This window comes from Melanostigma gelatinosum (assembly GCF_949748355.1).
Source record: "Melanostigma gelatinosum genome assembly, chromosome: 15".
In the NCBI taxonomy this organism is placed as follows: domain Eukaryota; kingdom Metazoa; phylum Chordata; class Actinopteri; order Perciformes; family Zoarcidae; genus Melanostigma; species Melanostigma gelatinosum.
Genome location: NC_136648.1, coordinates 9260056 through 9278036, shown reverse-complemented (window position 1 = coordinate 9278036; position 17981 = coordinate 9260056). Strand labels below are relative to the sequence as shown.

The following is a 17981-nucleotide window of genomic DNA, read 5'->3' as shown; positions in this document are numbered from 1 at the left end:
TTCCCCAAAAGTGAAACCTGCAATCATTGAATTAAAGCGAGATGTATGATTCATACCGTCTCCTGGAGGACAGACCAGCGTGGGAAAAGACCACGAGATTTTAGTTTGTTCGTTACAGCAGTGAGACTTAAGCATTGCATGCTTTACTGTATGGAGATGGTGTGCGACAAGCCAAATGTTACATGATTGTAAATATGAGGCAACAGAGGAGCTGATTAGATGACCAGCTGTTGCATCTGAAATAGAATATTGGTTGAAAATCACAGCAAATACACGGTGGGTGCTTTCATTTTGAGGGATCGACTTTTCAACATGCTATACATTTTCATGACTGTCTTGACACTTCAAGTAGATACTATATTCCATGAATTTTTTTTTTTTTTACAAAGTATACAAAACACACTTTAAAAATGGACTCATTAGATAGAGTATCAAACCTTTTATTATATACATGTATCCAGTTACAAAAATATTTTTCTTGAAGTCCAATACAGGTTTCTGCATTAATGAGAATACTAAGAATGTTTTTCCACTGCAAAAATAAAGTATGCCATGATGGCACGTTTGTTCTGTCTTTGTTGAACACTGTCTGAAAGTTTTGGTAGAGCAGAAGCATGCTGGTCCACTATCATGAGCGAGACGATATCACAGAGTCCTTCATTAATATTAGAATGGGCCACACCCGATGACCGGAATGCCACAGAAGCGATTTTGAATTTATTCGACTCAAATCTAAAAAATGAACCAAATCTTTTTGGCTTTAATTTTAAAATTTCACAGATTCCCCAACGGAAGCCTTTTCAAGGAGCTGCACAATCTGGACATGGTGCGGCTTTTATACAGTGCTTTAGGACCCGAATCTGTGAAATAAATGTCCAGTTATTCATGTTAGATCATGGTTCTAAAAAGCTGAAAGAATATTTACCCCAAAAAATACTTAAATTCCTGGTTAACCTCAGCCTTCTCTATTTGTTGTTACAAAAAAACTTAACTTTAAAGCACGATCTTATTTGGAACAGACAGTTATTTTCAATGTATGATCTATCAGACGACATGTAACAGAAAACAGAGGCCTATTTATGTCTAGGAATATAAATGTATTCGAGTCCCTTTGCATGTATTCCATTAACCGAGAAAAACAAAACATGTCACAGCTTGGGATTGCACATAAGGCTGGACAACGATTCAATATTCTCCTTTTCATAGATGGGTATTGGAAACATATTGCGATAATTCCAAGGAAATTGTAATTTAAAATGTACACATTTTCGCACAATGATCAATGCATTCATTTGATTTTTCATACATTTACAATGTTGATATTTATTTAAAAATATATTCTCATAATTGTATTGAATTTTGCCGTATTGCCGAGTGCATCTGAAGTCTGAGCATTTGTTAATAACGCGAGTTTATGCGCTAATTTTCCAGGTGCCATTTCCCAATCTGAGTACAATATAATTGAAAAATGTCCCCAATAGAAACCAGGTCAAGTGTTGGCCAGTGAATATGGAGCTCTAAGTAGTGTAGTGCCTTTTTACTGTAAACAGTGACGATTCACAAGCACGTCTCGAGACAAGGAGCTTATTGTCAAGAGGTTATTGTAGAAAAGGTTTCCCCACATCAAACTCAGTCTCGACGACTTGATCGTTGCAGGTAAATACACAGTATAAAACATACTCTCAGGTCTGTGTGGATATATAGACATCTTTGAATATTTGTGGAAACACAGACAGGTTGGTCTCTGGTTCCACACTAAAGTGCTAAAGTTTCTGTGGTGCAGCAGCGTCAAGTCTTTTGGTAGCTGGCAAGGAGTTCAGAGGATCAGAAGCACCAGTTTTCATCCTCTTTCACATCAGAGAAGTAAAACGTTAAAATTAGCCGTCTGCTCTTATAGTCCACACTTTTGTCTCGTTGCGTCTTATGTCGACAAAAATCCCGAACTGCTCTCTAGCTTTGCCGGCTGAGCAGCAAAGACGCGACGAATGCGACGAGAGTCACCTCGACGAGCTGCCGGCTGCCTCTGTGCCATCCCGTGCAGTCATTGTGATGCAGCAGAGGTCCGTCGACGTCGTCCGCTCGGCTGTTCTCGGACGACTGGCTGCTTGCCGAGCACTGCATCAGGGGCATCTGGTAGGATGTGGCCCGCTTCTCCGGCCGGTCGGGGCTGGAGCCGTCGCTGGGACGTTGGCCATTGTAGAGCAGGTAGCGACCGTGGGCATCCTGCTCCATGCGGAAAAGCTCGTACTCTGTGTGGGGGAGCCGGATGCCCAGAGCCACGCAGCCATTGGTTAAGGTGACGTCCTGCTCCACCCCAACCAGCCAGGACCCCTGCACACCACATTCGTTACCATTGAAGACGTTGAGGAGGGAGGTGGTGGTGAAGTCCATGGGAGTTACTCTCATGTGGTTCACTAGGGGAGAAAAGACATAAGAGCTGTTAACTCCTTCAGTGTTTCTCCTCGCTTTCCCGACGTCTCAGCTCCTCCAAGCGAGGATGTGATATAGACGCGAGGAAGAGCCGAAGATAAGATAAGCTCCTCCCTCCCTATCTCCTCACAGTGCATTTAAGAGATTGGAAGATCCTTCAATATGGTAGAGGGGGAACAATATCCGGTCGTGGGAGGAGAGAGGACGTGAGGAATTTTTTATTAATTTTAGTGAGGAAGTTGCTCTTTACCTTGTATTTCTGTCTTTAATTTCTCTCATATACTTTTTTTACTTCTATTCTTATTTTTATACCTCTTAGTGTTTTGTTTTTTAACTTCTCTATTTATCTGTACTGTTTATGTCCTTGATTGAATAAAGGTAAAGGCAGAACAATTCGGGAAGATTTGTTTTTTCTAGGCACACTTCTGAGAATCGTTTGTATTTGACGTTTGAAAAACAACATTAGCTTTAAGACCATAAAATACCAACCAGTCACCTTTGAAGACGAAGTCTGTCCCGCCCAGGACGCGGGTGGAGTGAAGCCCTCTGCTGTAGCGTCCGCGGGCGTAGATGGTGAAGGTGGGGTGTTTACAGACGGGGTCAGAGTAGTGGTAGTAGTGTCCCTCCCACGTGTGGTTATTGTCGTGGAAGATGAAGTGACGGGTGAGGAAAAGGACCTCGGGGCGAACTTCGCAGCGCTGGCTCACCCACTGACCGTACAACCCGACAGTCAGGTCGGCTCGCGGCGGCAGGATGGGAGGGTGAAACTCATCCGAGCGGTCGATGATACGACATACAATGCAGCCGTGGTCATGGTTCTGAAACACAAGGGAGAGAAATGTGAGCCCAGTATACACAAATACAACTACAATTACCATGAAAAACTAATTAAAACAACACGAACAGGAGTTTATGTTGAAATAAAGATCCTTAATAAAGAAAAACAATTGCTTCTTTAGCAACCGTATTAGGCAAGGTGACTTAATGTGTCACATGTCATACACCAGGGACATTCAATACAAACACAGCAAAGATAAAAGTGAAGGAGGAAAAACAGTTTCCTTCAGTCTGCTTCTCTTGAGTGCTGGAAGCCAGACGAGCATTTTCTCAGGGCGATCGCATCATTTTACTGTAAGAGACAGATGTCTGGTTGAACTACAGCCATGACAACAGGAAGTCACACAGGGAGCTGAACTTTCATGCTGCTTACAAAACAACAGCAGGGTGTCTTCCTCACCCTAATGAAAACAAAAAAAGTCTATAAATGACCATTAATCATATTAAAATCATATCATGTCTTGTATAGTGGAGCCCCGGTGCAGCGTGTGATCATTGTATCCAGCCTTCATCGTACTGTATTCCACAAAGTCTCTTCCAACGACTAAACTCCAGGGAGGCGGTGGAGCTCTTGTTATTTGAGGGTGGTCAAAATGTAAGACCGAACCCTACCAACCCAATCACTCTTTTCTCAGGCAACACTATGTCTGCATGAGATTCATGGGAAGTAAAAAAAATTCTGAAAGGAGAAAAAAAAAAAAGTCACCACCTCCTACAGATGGGATAATCGCAGTGCAGCTCTATAAAACGCCTCAGAGTGAGGGGTTAATGGGACAGCTGGAGGAGAGGCCTCCTCTGAATCCAGCCCTGCATGTGTGTGAGAGAGCGTACTGCATTTTTACATCTTATATGTACGATTAAGACATATATACTGTATGTATGTAAGAGGCGGGAAAATAAATACAGTATGCAGAGAGTTTATTTTAACACATATGTGTAGACAAGAAAAAGAGCAGATGGCTGCAGGTGTGGAAAACATGTTCCAGATCTTGAGCCCATAAAACACAGACAGCCTGCCTCAGCTGAAAAAAAAATGGCCCGACTCAGATGAACATGTCAACATTTTTATCAACTGCTCTCTTCTCTCGTGTAAGAACAATGTTCAGAAAGATTTTAGTATGAAAATCAACCTGATGCGAGATACATTCAGGGGGGATCATGGGCCTCCTCCCCCCATCCCCAGTGGAAATAACACCATCGAGTGTTCAAGCCAGTTGAGAGCCGCTTCAGGCAAGCTTTACCCAGTGCTTGTACAATTATTTGCAGGTTGCAAATAAAAGTTTTACTGCTGTTGTGACGCCATACTGACCTCAAGCATTCAAAATAATGATTAGAATCCAGTTCATGGTTTTACTGGAAGGTTCTGCAACTGAGAAAGCCATGTAAAACTAAACTAATGCAAACAGGGAAAGAACGAGTCACTTCTCTTAAGAAATATAGTTCAAAAGTGGAAGTGAAAAATGGGAATTTGTCACCAGGAATTGAGGCTGGAACCACAGAATATATTCGTCTTTCTTTAATTGAAAGATATTTACAACCAGTCAAACAGTTAAATTAGTTTTTCTGCCAATCAGCTAATTTGTTATTGACTACCGTTCAGCTCGTTAATGGATCAAACCATTCTCAATTTGAGTGGGTGAAATCATGGACAAGCTCAGTAAACCTTTTTTTTGCTGTTTAAATGTAAAGTTATTACTTTACAGACAGCAAAATACGCAGTTTCTAGATTCCATAGCACACAATGTCCAACGTGTTCAAGCTTGTGTTTCAATAAATTGTTGGGTCTTCAACGCTGGATTCAAAGCATTTTTATACCCTTCTTGGAATTGAAGAAAATAAATGAGGAAGGATATTACTTCATATAAATTACATTTATTCATCTCATTTTTACTGCGACATTTGGCGGACACTTTGGTCCGTATTGGCGTACAATCCACGTCACAGTAGATGAAGGAGAATTAGAACTGAATTACACTTTGTTTGGGCAGAAATCTTTCATTTGGGGATTTTGGGGATTACCGCCATAGTTCAGGGGAAGATGATGTCCAGAAGCAAACATTTCACGAGGAACAGAAACCACGTCAGGCTTTAAAACACTTCTTGGTTATATGATAGAAACTACACCCAGTGGTGGGATGTAACTTAGTACATTTACTCAATTGGGGCTTGAACTTTACTTGAGTGCTTCCCTTTCATGCTACTTTCATGCTACTCTGACATCATAACCAAAAACAAGAACAATACACGCGCCTTATTTGCTACCGTCGACAGGCTAACAAACCCTCCAGTGTCGGTAGCTGCTGAACTCCAAACCACCTGGGCATGCAATCAATTTGCCACCCTTTTTACTGACAAAATTCAGAAAATTTGACAAGCAGTCAGTGCCTCCACATCAACCACAGGATATGTGTTGTCCCGATCTAACATCCATTCAAATATCATGACACAATTTCATTCAATTGACCGTAGAAGCCTAGAAGACATCATACAACATCTGAAGTCATCCTCCTGCTGCTTGGATATTCTACCAACACACGTTTTCAAAAATATTTCAAACTGCATGACCACTGATCTTTTACAAATTGTAAACACATCCCTTCTCTCAGGTGTCTTCCCACAAGCCCTAAAAACTGCAGTTATTAAACCACTCCTAAAGAAAGCTAGTTTAGACTCCGCAACGATGAAAAATTATAGGCCAATATCAAACCTCCCATTTTTAAGTAAAATAATTGAAAAAGCGGTTTTCCAACAGCTGACCGACTTCTTAGCCGTAAATAACTGCTTTGATGTTTTCCAGTCAGGCTTTCGACAGCACCACAGCACTGAAACTGCTCTTGTTAAGGTTTTCAACGACATCCACTTAAACATAGACAATGGCAGAAGTTCAGTCTTAGTGTTACTAGATCTTAGTGCTGCATTCGACACGGTCGACCATGCCATACTCCTAGAAAGACTAAAAATCTGGGTGGGACTCTCTGGCACAGCACTTAACTGGTTTGAATCATACTTGAAGGGCCGAGAATACTTTGTGTCTGTAGCTGATTACACATCAGAGCTGACTAAAATGACATGTGGTGTTCCCCAAGGTTCAATACTGGGGCCTCCTCTGTTCAACATCTACATGCTTCCACTAGCTCAGATTATGGAAAACAACAAAGTGTGTTATCATAATTATGCAGACGACACACAAATCTACATAACTATGTCACCAGGGGACTATAATCCCATACAAGGGCTGGGTAACTGCATTGAACAAATCAACAACTGGATGTGCCAGAATTTTCTTCAATTAAACAAAGATAAAACAGAAGTAATTGTTTTTGGTACCAAGGACGAACAATTGAAAATCACCGCTCAGCTTCAGTCACTGATGTTAAAACCCACAAACCAAGCCAGAAATCTAGGTGTAGTTATGGATTCAGATCTCAACCTGAACAGCCATATCAAGACAATTACAAAATCAGCCTACTATCACCTGAAGAATATATCAAGGATTAGAGGACTTATGTCTCAACAGGATTTGGAAAAACTTGTCCACGCATTTATCTTCAGCAGACTGGACTACTGTAACGGTGTGTTTACAGGTCTCTGTAAAAAGTCCGTCAGAAAGCTGCAGCTGATTCAGAACGCTGCAGCTCGAGTCCTCACTAAGACCAGGAGGGTGGATCATATCACCCCAGTTCTGAGGTCTTTGCACTGGCTTCCTGTCCAACAAAGAATTGACTTTAAAATCCTGCTGTTGGTTTACAAAGCACTGAATGGTTTGGGACCAAAATACATCTCCGATCTGCTACTACCTTATGAACCATCCCGACCCCTCAGGTCGTCTGGGACCGGTATACTTTCTGTTCCCAGAGTCAGAACTAAACATGGAGAAGCAGCGTTCAGTTTTTCTGCTCCACATATCTGGAACAAAGTCCCAGAAAGCTGCAGGTCTGCTGAGACCCTCAGCTCATTTAAATCAAGATTGAAGACTTTTCTGTTTGCTGCTGCCTTTAATTGAACCACGTTCAATTAATATATTAATCAATTTCCTGCATTTCTGCATTTTACTACTGCATTTTATTTCTTACACTGTTTCTTTAATTGTTTTTAAATATCCTTTTCTTTTGCCTTGTGTTTTGATGCTTTTAATGGTTTTATGTGAAGCACTTTGAATTACCTTGTTGTTGAAATGTGCTATACAAATAAACTTGCCTTGCTTTATATTTCTACTGCACTAAACCTCAGAGGCAAATGTAGTACTTTTTACTCCCCTGACAGCTTACTGTTCAGATTACAGTTTTTCCTGTCTAGTCAGAAACATACGTCTCCACATGTGTTGCTTTTGAATGTTTGTGATGAACTGAAAGATGAAGTGTTACTTTGTGTTCATGTGTGTGTGAAAATGATCCTACTTTTTAAGCTAAATACACTTTTTTAAAACCCTTTTTGATCAGAAAATACATGGCAATCTTAAAGAATATGATGTGCTGCTGTTTATTAAACTACCCACCAGTATATAATATAATTACAGAATATAAACATCTACAGCAGTAGAATGCAGCGTACGCATTAGTAATATTAATCTAAAAAAAAAAAAAAATCATATTTAATAGTAAAACACAGAATGAGTACTTTTACTTCTCACACTTTAAAGTACTTAAGTAAGGTTTTGAATGCAGGACTTGTAATTGTAGTGAAGTATTTTCCCAGAGCGGTATTAGTGCTTTGCTTCGGTAAAGGATCTGAATGCTTCTTCCACCCCTGACTACACACACACGTTTGTTGTGTTATGTTCGGATCCTCAGAGCTCGACCAGCATCTCTTCTGCAGAACCACTTACCATGAATTCACAATAAGAGTCTTATCTGGCTTTTGAAATATATATCAAAGGCTTATAGTCTGAAAAAGAAGTAGCAAAAGACAACAAAGCATAAACCAAACTTAGGAAAGCGTAACAAATGACTCTCTGCATGAGGGATATATGTGAAAACACGATAACCACCGAAACACTTTACCAACAACAACATAAAAACACAGATCCCTTCTTAACGAGCATCATTATCGAGTGCTCGTTACTCGGCCTCAATTACGCAACAGTGAACCAGGTGACAGAAAATGGAGAGAACAGAACAGAAACAAATTTAAAAACAAAGTCTGCTGCCTCGCTCTTGCGTCACACTTCTGAAATCCGCCCAATAACCACCAATGAACACGCTGGCACCAGCAAACGCTCTGGACGGGGACCAGCTCTGGGTACACCGCTTATGATTAATGGATTGGATCGTCACCATTGCAATAAAAATCCCTGAAAAGAAACCGTTACAACCTCGAGAGACGGTCGGATTTAGTGCTTTTTGTGTAGGAAGGAGTGAGCTATACTTTCTACCACCGTTTCACCCAAAAAGTACGCAATTTAAAACAGAATTTACTGTACGTGCATAGCTGGTGACCAATGCAGCCCAAATTTGACAAATACATTTATGATGATGTTAAAAAAAAATGCTATTGTAGAAGCCAAAGTTAAAGAGCCAGCTCACTCAAATTACAAAATAAAATGTCATCACTTTCCTGAACAGGGATTTAGCTCAGCAGATAGTTATGCTGAATTGTTGATAAGACAGTTTTTTGCCTCCACGCATATACAACGTATATTACAAATGTAATTTCATTTTAGTTACCCCGTAACAAAAAAAGATTTAAAGCAGCATTAATCTTTTTTTTTGGCCACTTATGGGGAGTGCAGCAAGCTGTGAACATAATGACATAATCAACCCCTTGAGAAGTTGATCATAGACTCATGTTAGCAAATAATATTTACACATTCAGCAGACATGAAACCGCATTAGTGTAGAGTCTTGATTCGGTCCACTTGATGAATTTTAAGTACTACTGCATATATGTGAAAAACATTGTATAAAGCCGTTTCACCAATTTTCACTCTATTTTTAACGAATGGAAACAAAACAGTTGAATTGCTGGCTGTAAAACTTTAACAATGAGTCGGTACTAATTATTTGAGTTTGTCACTACGAGAACACCTCTTTCAAATTTCAACAGCATTATGTTTTCAGAAACATTTTGAGTTATTCCAAAGAAAACATTTTACACTGAAACAACTTTCTGCAGAACCTTCTGACCGCCATCTCCTGTCGGTAAGACTGACTATGGATAAGTACCTCATATTCATCCCCATTTTAAAAAGCAACAACAGAACAATCCCTTCAAGGCAATGCTGTAATTATGACCCTTAACTGCAACAAGTCAATCACACCCGGGCCTTACTATTCAGAAAAGATGGAGGAGAAATAGAGCAAATGCAACACTTTGATTTGAGCCTCAGGCATGCATGAAATCAGACCTGGTATGCGCTCGCTGGAATAATTAATATGGCTGCATGATCCCAAATTCTAGGAATACCACATGTTGATCGCTCCCAGAGATAGCCCGGGTTTCACGTTGCGCCTCTGCGGACCAGAGGGGCTTAAGGAGAGCAGCTCTGGTCATTGCAGAATCACAGGGGAGCTTGTCTGATCACAGATCCTCACTCCACACTGTTTACATTGCGATCAGCAACACCAAGCCCCATCATCGCCGTGCAAATGGATATTTATTTAGACAGCGGACCCGGACATGATTTTTATTGTAATTTCTGCAGAGGGTGACAGTGAAAACATCACTCTGGGGTTTCACCCAGCGGGGGAAATGCTGTTCAGCAGAGTAAATCGAGAAATTACATCCCGCAAGCACAGCGGAGGAAAGAAAGGGCTCTTTCTTCATGCTAGATTTTGGAGATGAAGTCAGTATGTACACAGTTTCTGGCTTTGACTACAGCAAATGTTTCGTGTAGAGGAGCAGGATCTTTGCATAAACACTGATCCTAAGTCAGATTTGGATTAAAACGGTGGTTGAATAAGTCTTAAAGTGTGGTTTGTTACCACAGACCGGTGGAGCTTATAGCCGCAAAACAATTCAGACTGTCTCACAAGTTATAACATTACAAACACTTGACATTCAGCCTTCTTACGCTTAAGATAAACTCTCATAAAGGAACACCGTTCTTCAGGTCAGTTCATGCTGTTTCTGCTGTGTGTGGTCTTTGCGGTGGGGAGGGTCGACACAGCGGGACTTGAGTTCAGCAGAGGCTCTCCACCGAGCTGCATGCTCAGGACGGAAAACAAAACCCCACCTGTGGCTTGGTCGTGCATTCCAACAAACACAAAACACAGTGGATGGGCAGAGATCTCGTCTGTGTTTCAGAATTCTGTTTTTTTCTTGTTTCCTACTCTGGTTATCACCTCGCAACACCTTATAATTACATTGTGATCCCTTGGAAGGGGAATCGACAGAATTATTGCAGCTATCCTTTGGCTCTTTAAAGACTCCACGGCCACATTTCCCCCTCTTTCCTCTACCTGAGAGATGATCATTCAGGACTTACCTTGGCATTTTGCAGGGCGGTCTGGTAGCTGGACGGCTTGTAGTACAGCCTCTGGGACGGCTCGGTGTGGACGTCTCCTAGAAACAGCTCCTCCACCAGGTGATCCATGTTGTGATGCAGGTACTGCTTCTCCATCCGCAGCAGCTGCAGCTCATGCATGGCAAAGTTAAGCTCCCTGGAGCAGTCGTAGCCGCCCTCCTCGCTCCACAACTCGTAGCTCACACTGGGCTCCCAGGGGCCCTTCACGGCTCCTCTGCAGCTGCGGTTGAGCCTTTGGCTGAGCTCTTTGGCCACGGTGGCCGTGTGACAGACCATCTGGACGTGGTGGAGGTGGTACTCTGCCTCTGTGCCGCCGCTGATGATCCAGGAGGCCTGGCGTAAGCGCAGACGACCCCGGATCACCAGGGTGTAGGTGGGTTTGGTGCAGTGGTTGTCCTCGTAGTAGAACTGGCGAGCCTGGAAGGTGTTGTTGGAGTAGAAACTGTAGGAGCGCGTCAAGAACTCCGGACCTGGTCTCACCTCACAGCTGCAACAGGAAACAGAGGTTGCAGATCAACACCGTGCAAGTTCTTATTCAGAATATGTTTCAATAAATACCAAACGGTCTTAAGTTGGTCCAGAGTGTTTTAGTGTGCAGCAGGTTATGTTGTGGTAATGCAGATGCTAGCAGGGAATTCATTGAAAAGTCTTTGTGGCTGTGTTATGTTAGCACAATAAGCACATGTGGATGTAGCATGCTAACCTGCTACCATTAGTCGGCTAATATCTGGTCATCTCAGTGTGCATACTGTCATTATTCACATTGTTCATGAAATAGCCACTCGATAGATTTAATAATGAAATGAAATCATTAGTTGTATTAACTTCAACTGGCAAAATGTTTGTTGACGAGCGCACATCTACATTACCTGCTGTCATTGGTCTAAACTGCTAAACAGGAAGCGAGCGCTTCCAATGGGCTTTATAGTGGAGGAGCTAAGACTGTACCATGTTGAGTAAAGTATAGGGGGGTATTAGGTGCAGTTCAGGCACAGACTTGCCAGGAGCTGTATGCTTCTATAACTTCTGAAGTTCTTGTTGGTGTTATGTACACTTCAGAATAACAAGCAAAAACACCTAAACCATAGGCTACATGTCATGTTTTAATGCCCTTGTTTAAACATATAGGGGAGAGTTGCATTCGATTTTGTATGTCAAATCTTCCTGCCTGGCTGCCTGTGAAATAAAGATGCATAGAAAAGCGAAGTCGTCGTTCTTTACCTGGTGGACACCCAGTGACCCTCTACGCCGGGAGGCATCTGCACAGTGATTCGGGCTCCGTTGTGAAGGTGCTTCAACATGTGTTTGCACTGGGAGTCTTTGAGCGATCGGCCGAAGGTTTTCTCCAGAGAGAGGCGGCTGGACCGGCCGTCCAAGTAGTGAAGAGAGGAACCGCCTGCAGCCCAGCCTGCGGACACAATGAGGACACCAAAAGGTTGGGTGAGATTTCAACTTTATTGCTCTTCATGAAGAGAAACAGATTTTATTGTTAAAATGTGAAATAATATCAATTTTTTTCATGTTTGAGTATTAACGGAGTGTAATGAATTACACTGAAATCCTGAATAGATACACTGATGCTGAATAAGCCATTCAGCTGTTTTAACCTCAGACATGTGCTTCATTGAGGTAGAAATGTTAAATAAACCACTAAAGGTCTTTTTTTCATTTAAATCTTTACCACCTAATACATGAAGCTCAACTGCTTTTAAACTGATAATGAAGTTAATTACAATTACTTCAAATAGAGAAATACGTTGTCTGTTTAGTTTGAGGTTTGGCTTTCATGTTTTCACTCTGCTTGATCGGTCACTCAGGCCTCTTTGTAGTTATTTTAACTCATGTCATCACCCGGGGATTACAGGGCCTCATCAGTAACCTGCAACACCTGCTATGAGTGGAGTCTTTATGGGTTAATATTAGCTGAACACGTGATGAAAAGGCAAAGCTTAGATGTCCAGGTTGAAGATCCTTCACAGCTGACTTGAAACAAACGCTAAAATAAACTGGAAATCAAGCTACAAAGAAAGTTAAAAAAGGACAAGAGCAGCATTGAAGATCGAGTTCCGACCCTGCCTGCGTACCCTCGATGCACCACATGAAATAACAATATGCTCAACAATGGGCTGACCTTAAGGGGATACAATATCGGAAATGAAAGCATTTTTAAAGCCGCCAGCCAAAGAAAATCCTTGAAGCCACATTCCAGCAAGGACTTATTCAATGTAATACTCTAATATCACCAAAACATCTACCTCGAAATATGACGACTTTGCTTTAAATTCTTTCTAGCTGGACCCAACATGCTGGGCAATATCATTTAACACCTTGGAATGCCGCTGCAGTCGCCCTCAGTGCTTTTAATTTGAGACGAACACCAAGAGAGGAACAAAAAGAACCATGCGATTAAAGAAGCCAGAAGCTCCATGAAGGACAAAGGTCCATCCAGTTTGTTTACACCCATCGAGGCAGCTCCCATGTGTGTAAATCACCACATCACAGCGCTGCTCAGTGGAAACACTGGACAGGGGGGAGACTTGATTGACATTAGCAACGCTGCTGGCTGGAGCTGTGTTTAAAAAAAAAGTCAAAGAAAAGGCTTCACAGTTGTCTGTGTGTGTGTTTATGTGTGTGAGGCTGTTCTTTGCACCTGCAGTCCGTTGTGGATCAGAGGAAAAACCCGAAGTGGCTGCCAACAGTTGCTTTTACAATGATGAGAGCAGAAACCAAGTATGTGTGTGTGAATTTAAAAGAAAACCTGGTGAGATGTTTCATGCAAACACACTTTTAACCTCACTGAGTGAAGAGTAGCTGTGACATGAGCAAAAGGGAAAGGGTTGCTGTTTTAAACAAGTGGTTAACGTTGTGAATTGGAACAAAACTAGATAGTTAGATTTCGGAGAAGATCATGCGTTTAAATCAGTATTTTTCTAAAGTAATTTCCCCACCCATCTATCCCAACTATTTCCAGCAATTAATCAAATATTTTTTCTGGGATTTCGCTTTGGATTTACACTACAATGGCAAAGCGGAGAAGGTGGGACAGATAACACGCAACGCTACAATCAAAAGCTCCCAAGCGTCAGCCATATTGGATTTAAATACCACTCGATATCAGCTCTGCAACAGACATTATGGATATGATATAGTAACACACAGGATACTAGGAAATCTGGGTCATGTATGTTCTCCTCAACAGAGATACTGAATGAATATATTTCTCCAGTATCTTCATCCCTCCTTGCCAAATCTACTCACCTAAAAAGACACGTCATGTTAAAAAGGAAAGCTAATTTATACCTAAACTGAGAATAACTTGCATCAAAAAAAGTCCAACATTATGTAGTTATTTTGACAACAGATGTGGATGACGTCAAACTGTGAGCAGCAGTGACAGACCTGATCCAGAGTCTTATTTCAACATTTATTTGTGGCTTTGTGAGAATATCATAATCATAATGAAACACAGGCTTTTTTTTTAACGACGACATTTTGTCGACATCAAAGCCAAACAAGAACTCAGAATGGAAAACAGGCTTACGGGAAAATAAATGAGGAAATTATTAAAAAAGAGGTTGTGTGCAGACTTTTTTGTAAAATGACTTTTGAAAAGGAAGCGCCTCCACACATTTAATGAGTGCGAGTTTCTTCCAAAAGCTTTCTTTTCAGAAAGCGCTCCCCACATTAAGCCAATAATCAGGCTCGACCCTCTCGAGTCCCTCGCCGCTTTCCCAGACTGCTGCTCTCCATCTAAATCAAAGCACCCATAAAACTCCCAGAGCCCCAAACCACTGAGAACATTTCCAGTTGGCCTGATCCCACCAGTGAGGTAACAGCACTGGGACCCCTGACAAGCAGAGAGACTCCACATCGTTTATGGGAAGGGAATAACCGAGACGTGCCAGAGCAGAGACCAGACAAAGGACTGTTCTTTGTATTATCTTAGCATTTGGCAGTGACCATGTTGGACCTGAAGACAACATTAAACTTTGTAAGGATTTGTCAGGACTGTACTAAGTAGAGAGGTACAATATGAATTAAGGTACTGGCTTGAGTATTGTTTATTTCTTTCTAAATATTTCACTGGATTTCAGGGGGGGAATACAGCACTTTTTGAAGTCTGATACATATCTTAAGAAGTTTACATTCAGCTTGAAGTAAAGTCACGAATAGTTTTTGTACGAGTCTACAGACTTGTCAGTGGCTCAGTTACTTTATAGGCACAGTGGAGCGTTGAGCTAAATGCTAGCACAAACAAAAACCAGACTAGAATCAGCCTAACAGTCCACTATAGCCGTGCTAGACGTTCTGTGGGGCTATAGCATGTAGCAGGGTGATGCTAACATTAGCATGCTTTCTGTACAAAATGACATGGCAATCCATGCTAACAGCTGTTGAGATATTTCAGTCTGAGGACCAAAGGGGTCCGACCGACCACCCTAAACTGCCATCCCTACTGTCACACCGCTCGAAGATGTTAACTCTAAAACTCTTTGTGTGATGAAGCTTAAATGATCTAAAATGCACATCAACACATATACCACGCATTGAAATCATTTTGTCAAGGGTCCATTCTTCACCATCAGTCCTTTACCTGAAGGAATGACGAATATTCTCCTCTTTGAAACTCAAACATCACAGTGTTGATTGCCTGACAACCGAAGCTAAAGTAATACATTTCATTCATCCTGACAAGACACAAAACTGTAGCAGCGATTGTCACAGAGTCCAGCTGATGTATTAGCAGGCCGATATCATCGTCAGACATCGACTAACTTACCCGCAATGTTGAAGTTGTTATAAGGCTGCACAATTAATCTTGATCACAACTTGATCAGCATGTAAAATGAATCAGCCAACAGGGGGCAATCGACTTATTTTGGCTTCACTTATGTGGAGCTTTCGAGCGGCTGTGCAAGCAGCCTACACCGGCAGCCCCTGAAAAACTTTCCAAAATGTTGCAGCTGCAGTCCAGAGCAGAAGAGTTATATTTTGGGTAAAAAGTTTTGTATTTGTATTTTGCTCGGAGATGCACTGTGAATAAAGACCAGTGTTATCGAGAAGCAAAGTGTTGTATATGAGCATAAATATCGCACAACATGGATGTTTATTTAAATGTGCAAAGAAATATTTTGTCTCTAAAAATCAATGAATAATCACAACCTCAATATTGATCAAAATATCGTGATCATCGTTTTGCCCATATATATATATATATATATATATATATATATATATATATATATATATATATATATATATATATTGTAATCCCTTCTTTTATCTCACAAGCATAATCCTTTTGAAAATACATTAATGTATTACAGTTTGTGTTTTATTGGCTATATGCATGCGAGGTACAGTATATACACCGGTACATATAACAAACAGTATAACTGCGTATATGTATGTATAATATACATGCAAATAAATAAACTGAATTCATGTTTTATAGGCTGCATTATGTTTGACCCTTGTTTCTCTGAATATAACTTTAAAATATGTTCGTGTATTGTGAATTACAAAAAAATTAAGTTTGTTGTTTCGGTGTTTTCATTTAAAAAAGGCTGAAAACAAAAGGTTGTAGGACAAGCACTTACTTGAGCAAATAGTTGAGCAATCATTACAGATGAAATGAAATATACCCTACAGTATTAAAGCCCAGCAGACGTCTTATTCATCATTAACAAGGTGAAGTACACGCAGCAGCTGCTCCATGTTTCATTGCTCCAGGAGTCTTTTATGACCTTTAACTCTCTGAAGCTCTCGCTGAGGTTTTCTCCCTCCAGTAACACACTGATCCGGCCTGACAGTGCATTTTCATTGCCACCACGAAAGACTGCAATAACACACCACTTAATTGAACGTTAGAGTCACTCAAACACACTTAAGAGTAAGTAGACTCCAAAATATCGTTTTTATCTCAACCCAGTCATTTGAAGTTGCAGCCAAATGCCTTCTTCTGTCACTGCCAGCAGATGGATTGGGTCAACTGCAGTCCCGTAATCCTCTGCTGCTCAGACAGGGGTTTCATCAGGAATGGATGCTTTAAGGGGCTCTTAACCCCCCCGAGTGCTTTCATCTGCCCAGCAGCCCCGAGGAAGCTTTTTATTGCCTTTCAGCCTTCAAACATGTTCATCACTGTGGCATAAGGGGGATAACCTATCCAGAAAATATTATTACTATTAGAGCTGTTGGACACAAACACACAGCTATGATGATAAACAGGTGTGCTGAGGGGAGGAGAGGAATGTCAGGTTCCTGACTGACAGATACGCGCCACAGAGGAAGAAACCATTTCAAAATTAAATTAAATTTAAAAAAAGCAGAAATAATTGAGATGATCTCACGTCTCTATGGATTATGCAACAGAGCTTCTAGGCTGTTTACGCATTTTGTTTACCATGTACACGTGGAGTCAAACACACGTTTCACTCGAACCTCGCCACTTGGATCAGAGTCAATTCAGGTCACTTAATTAAAAAGGTTCTTACCCAGAAAAGCCACGAGAAGCAGTAGAGATGAGAGACCCATAATGCACTTTGGAGGCTTGACACGAACTTCAATGGTCACACTGGGAGTTGAGGTTTTCCTTTACGCAGCGTCCATGTGTATTCCGACTCACAGTATGAATCCAAAGCGTGGACCAAACACTCCTTGGATATCCGAGCATTATCAAGAAACACTCATGCAATAAACCCCCCGCTGTACACGAGGTTCAAAACAATGAATTGCAGCTAGAAAACAAAGAAAAGTCCAAACTTCACGACGGGACACTCTGGGTGAGTTCAACGCTCTGGTTCTCGGATGAAATGAAGCAGCTCGGTTGCTTTTACGCGCGTCCTCCGTGCGTGCTGGAGGAGGGTTAGTACGTGTGTTTAGAGACTGGACTCCCCCCCCCCTTCGCCTCTGTAGAGATTTTAGGGGCGGAGCATGTTTTTTCAGTTTTCTCCAGTTACATGCGCACCGAAGGAAAAAGTCGCCCATGTGTACAAGGTGAATCTTGAGATGTTTTGAGTCTCAATTATTATTATTTCACTCACAAAACAAAGTTATAGATTTTGCACTGGAGACATTTGACTTATATCTTTCATAACATCTTCTTTACTCGTCATTATTTCCAAACAATAAGGGCTGGAGTTATCCATGCAGGGTATCTATAATAACAGGACTATGACTTAACCGGAAAACTAATTGAGTACCACAAGTATGTCCCAATCAGAACAGACAATCACCAGAATATCTGAGGTAT

The 17981-nt window shown here is 41.3% G+C and overlaps 1 protein-coding gene across 1 annotated transcript; it reads right to left on the bottom strand.

The window, feature by feature from the left end:
• Positions 1-424: 424 nt before the first annotated feature.
• Positions 425-17564, bottom strand: LOC306788989 (protein APCDD1). The gene is made up of 5 exons (XM_079284733.1): positions 17224-17564; positions 11951-12137; positions 10691-11216; positions 2927-3248; positions 425-2414 (listed from the first exon to the last, which is right to left on the bottom strand). Exons 1-5 carry the CDS (start codon positions 17261-17263, stop codon positions 1951-1953), a joined length of 1539 nt encoding a protein of 512 aa, XP_079140859.1. The 5' UTR covers positions 17264-17564; the 3' UTR covers positions 425-1950.
• Positions 17565-17981: the final 417 nt, after the last annotated feature.

Bases quoted from the DNA above. Each gene is read 5' to 3' on its own strand.
- LOC306788989 (XM_079284733.1), bottom strand. From the start codon at position 17,263: ATGGGTCTCTCATCTCTACTGCTTCTCGTGGCTTTTCTGG. The intron at 11,217-11,950 runs GTAAAGAACGAC...TTCCTGTTGCAG, and splicing joins GGTCACTGGGTGTCCACCAG to CTGTGAGGTGAGACCAGGTC. The intron at 2,415-2,926 runs GTGACTGGTTGG...TTTCTCCCCTAG, and splicing joins GACAGACTTCGTCTTCAAAG to TGAACCACATGAGAGTAACT.